The 4,329-nt window shown below is 53.0% G+C and overlaps 1 protein-coding gene across 1 annotated transcript in view; it reads left to right on the plus strand.

The window, feature by feature from the left end:
* The window catches only part of MYPOP (Myb related transcription factor, partner of profilin), a 7,192-nt gene that overhangs the window by 1,577 nt on the left and 1,286 nt on the right, over positions 1-4,329 (plus strand). Inside the window, exon 3 of the mRNA XM_077747200.1 lies at positions 53-437. Coding sequence (XP_077603326.1) covers positions 53-437 — 385 coding nt within the window. The remainder of the gene's footprint in view (positions 1-52; positions 438-4,329) is intronic.

A 4,329-nucleotide genomic window follows, 5' to 3' on the forward strand; every position in this document is an offset into this window, starting at 1 on the left:
GTTCGAGGAGAACCAGATCCTGATCCGTGAGGTGCGCGCCCACTACCCACAGCTCTACGGCGCGCAGAGCCGTCGGGTGAGCGTAGCCGAGCGGCGGCGTGTGTGGGACGGCATCGCCGCCAAGATCAACGGCATCACCAGCTGGAAGCGCACCGGCCAAGAGGTGCAGAAGCGCTGGAATGACTTCAAGCGCCGCACCAAGGAGAAGCTGGCCCGCGTGCCGCACTCCACGCAGGGCGCCGGGCCTGCCGCCGAGGACGCCTTCTCCGCGGAGGAGGAGACCATTTTCGCCATCCTGGGACCGGGAGTGGCGGCGCCGGGAGCTGGCGCAGGAGCCGAGCAGCCCTCGGTGGCCGCTTCCTCACAGCCGGCAGCCCCAAGTGCCGGCACCCAACGCTACGTCTTGTCCGAGGACCGCAGGGAAGACCGACGGGCAGGTGAGTTCCTTCGGCATCACCTTAGCCAGAGCAGACAGTCGCGAAGTCAGCCGTTTGCTCGGCCCTGTTTCTAGCTCTCTACGTGGCGTGCGCAAAGCCCCACAGCCCGTGAGTGTCAGAGTCATGAACGGAACCCAGACCTGGACGGCCTGGCTCCAGAGCCCACACCTGGGATTGTCAGGATTTCATTAAACGTAATGGAGGAGGGTGGTGACCTTGGAGGCTCCCTGGGCTCCAGTCATAACTTCGCCACTCGGCTGTGTCATTTTGGGTAAGTTCTGCAGGTCAGTTTCCACATCTGTAAAATGGGGATAAAAACAAAAATAGCGCCGCCTCAAAAGCATGCCGTGAGGATTGAATGAGTTAACGTGTGTAAATTGCCGTGTAAATTGCCGAGTGCAGCGCCCCCTGAACTCTCGGCTCTTGATAGGATTATCAATGCTGTGAGGTGTGAACTCTTTTACCATTTTATAGATCAAAGCCTTGGAGAGGTTCGGTAACTTTCCCAAGGTCATGCCTGAGTAGAGGAAGTGTGGAGAGCAGAGTGCAAAGACATCCCACTTGGCCTTGACTCTGGCTTCTTATTTCTCCTATAGCTATTTCTCCAGCACCTCCCCTGTGCTGGGCCCTGTTGGGGACACTGCGGTGAGGGAGACCTCTCCAGCCCTGCCCTCCTGGGCCTGAGCTGTGGGAGTCCCGAGGGGGCACCTAACCCAGGCTGGAGGTCAAGGAAGGCTTCCTGGAGGAGGAAACATGAGAAAAGCAGAGTGAGAATGCAGAGCTGAGGAAGTGTCCCGGTAGAAGAATGGCTTTGAGACAAGAAAGAGTAGCCAGTATAGGAACAGAAAAGTTTCTAAGTCAGGGGAAGGGGAAAGTAGAAAGATTGAAGAAATGCTTTGAGGTGAGGTCAGAGAGACCACCCAGTGCCTTTTAGGCCGAGGTGAAGCATTGCATCCAAAATGCCATAAGGCGTCACTGAAGGGTTTTGAGAAACAGAGTTGGATATGATCAAACAAGTTCGGGATCATGTGGTTCAGAGAGGTTCATTCATCCACCCGAGGTCACACAGCGAGTAAACAGTAGAATCAGGACTCAAATACAGGTTGTGTCCAGCGCACAGTGCTTGCCCTTAACCGCTGGGCTAGATTAGCTGGCAGTAACGACAACAATCAATATTGACTGAGAGTTAATGGGGATGCCAGAATTAGATCACACGTGGTTTGTAAGTGAAGGTCGGAACTTTGGACTTTTATCTTCAGGGCATCAAGAGGCGTGAAAACGTCTTAAGCAGGAGAGAGGGACAAGAACTCTTGGGACCCTTGTTCTCGATTCGAATCTCAAACCTCATTGTTTCTGTCTGTGAAATGGCCGCATTGAACCAGCGCAGAGATGGCAAACATTTTTTCAGGAGCCCTACAACTATTTTATTCCTTTGTTAATTCAACAAATATTTACCGAGCACCTAATCTAAAGGAGGCACTGTGGCAGGTGCTGGGAATACGGTGGAGAAAAAGATACCTTCCCTTTCCTTACGGAGCTAGCATTCCAATTATTGGAGAAAGACACAAACAACCCCCAAACAGATCACGTACCAGGAGGTGGTAAGAACGAAGAATAAAAATACAGCCATATTAAGAGCATAGTGAGTTGGGGCGCCTGGGTGGCTCAGTCGGTTGAGCATCCGACTCTTTGATTTCTGCTCAGGTCATGATCTCACAGTTCATGGGTTCAAGCTCCAGGTCGGCCTTCCCCGCTGACAGCGCAGAGCCTGCTTGTGAGAGTCTCTGTCTCCCTCTTTCTCTGCCCCTCCCCCGCCCCATCTCTGCCTCAAAAATAGATAAATAAACGTTAAACAAACGAAAGAGGATAGTTAAGTGATGGAAGGGGGCTGCTCTAGATAGCGTAGTCAAGGAGGGCTTCTCTGAGAAGGTGGAATTGGAGCAGAGATCTGAAGAGAAATTGAGGCAAGGGCATCTCTGGGAGAACAGCACTTGAGCCACAAGAAGCGGTACGTGCAAAGGCCCGGAGGCAGGGATGTGCTTAAAGCATCCTTGATTAGACCCTCACACAGAGATTACCCACTGTGCAAATTCATAAAAGAGGAACAGGCTTTGACTGGAAGACTGGACCGGGGCTTGGGGGAGCTGAGGTGTCTTTCTTGACACCAGAGGAAAGCTAAGGAGAATTTATCTCTGACCTAATATTTGAAAACAAACAATACCTGGGGTGATTCAGTTAATCCCTGTGATGGCCCTCAGGGAGAGGTTCTGTTTTTGGGTCACTTGGTTCTTCGCATGTGTGCTTGCACGCAAACACACACACACACACACACCTATTTACAGGTGGGGAAATTGAGGCCCAGAGATTCCAAATAAACTATTTTAAATCTGGCAGTGACCCTTCCATGACCCCTGTGGGCACAAAGCTTGGGCCACTTTCTATTCTATTGTTCAATAGGCTCAAAGAACAGGATTCAGAGTGGCAATGATCCCCACACCCCTCGTGAGGGAGACTCCCCACTCTTGGGCCCACAGCCCTGTCCAAGGAGTGGTTGAAAGCACGGGCCCTGGAGCCTGCCTGGGTTCACGTCCCTTTTCTCGCATTCGCCAGCACTGTGACGTCTCTCTGGGCCTCAGGTCTCCTCATCTGTAAAATGGGATGATCATAGCAGCATGTACCCCTCCGGAGAATGGCTGAGAGGACTCGCTGAAATAACATAGGAGAAAAGCATAGCCGCTTCGAAGGCCCAGGGCCCGGCCAGGACAGTGTCCAGCAAGTGTTGGCTCTGGTTATCAACTCTCTCCGTGCCTCCCCCACCTCCTCCGCCTGCCTGGTCCGGGGAGGCCGGACCCCCAGCCTTGAAGGCCGGAGGGGATTGGCTGTGCAGCAGGAGAGCAGGGAGATCGGATCTGGCCTCGGAGCAGGAGGCAGGCTTCCCTGAGGAAGGGCTATCTGCACTGGCCAAGAAGCTAGAGAAGGGGATACTCTTGATCGAGGGAATTACATGTACACTGGCCCCGAGGCAGCGAAGAGGGACCCAAGGGGCAAGAGCCGAGGCTTTGTAGCCTCAGGGGCTGGACTGTCCCCTGTGGGTGCTGGGGAGCTGTGGGAGGGTTGCCACGAGGACCTGGGTTCTGGGGCCCCAATCAGTGCTGACTCCTTAGAGGCCACAGTTTCTTTTTTTCATTAAAGAAAAACATTTTGTGCTGGACGTTGTTCTAGGCGCTGGGTAAACAGCAGTGAACAAAACAAAGGCCTGCCTGATGGAGCTGACATCAGGAGGAGGAGACAGACAAACACAGAGCAACCCCCATGCCAGGTGGAGATAATAAAATGCCAATAAGAGGAATCAGGTAGGGTTAGGAGAGAGAAAACGACAGAGACGGGGAACTGCTGTCGACAGAAGGTCAAGGAAGGTCTTCCCGAGGAGGCCGCATTTGAGCTGAGAGAGGGAGCTAGGCAGGTGTCTGGGGAAAGATCTTTCCGGGCCAAGGAACAGCAAGTGCAAAGGCCCTGAGGCAGGAGCCGGCCTATTATGTTTGTGGACCAAAAAGAAGGCCTATGTGGCTTGGAGCCTAGTGAATGCGATATAGAGAAGGGAAGGGGTGGAGATGAGGTCAGGGAGGCACTGGGGCAAATTGTGCAGAGCCTCAGGAGCCTCTGCTCTTACTCTGAGCGATGACAGCCCCAGGAAGCTTTGGAGCAGAGAGAGACAACATCTGACTTGTATTTGTTAAACACGTTTATTGAGACACAGTTCCCGTACCATACCGCCACCCCTTTAAAGCATACAGTGCGGTAGCTTTTAGCATCCTGGTCGTGTTGAACAGCCATCACTACTATCAATTTTAGAATATTTCTATCACCCGGAAAAGAAACCCCTGCATATCTT

Source organism: Crocuta crocuta, unplaced genomic scaffold (assembly GCF_008692635.1).
Source record: "Crocuta crocuta isolate KB4526 unplaced genomic scaffold, BGI_CrCroc_1.0 scaffold334, whole genome shotgun sequence".
Classification (NCBI taxonomy): domain Eukaryota; kingdom Metazoa; phylum Chordata; class Mammalia; order Carnivora; family Hyaenidae; genus Crocuta; species Crocuta crocuta.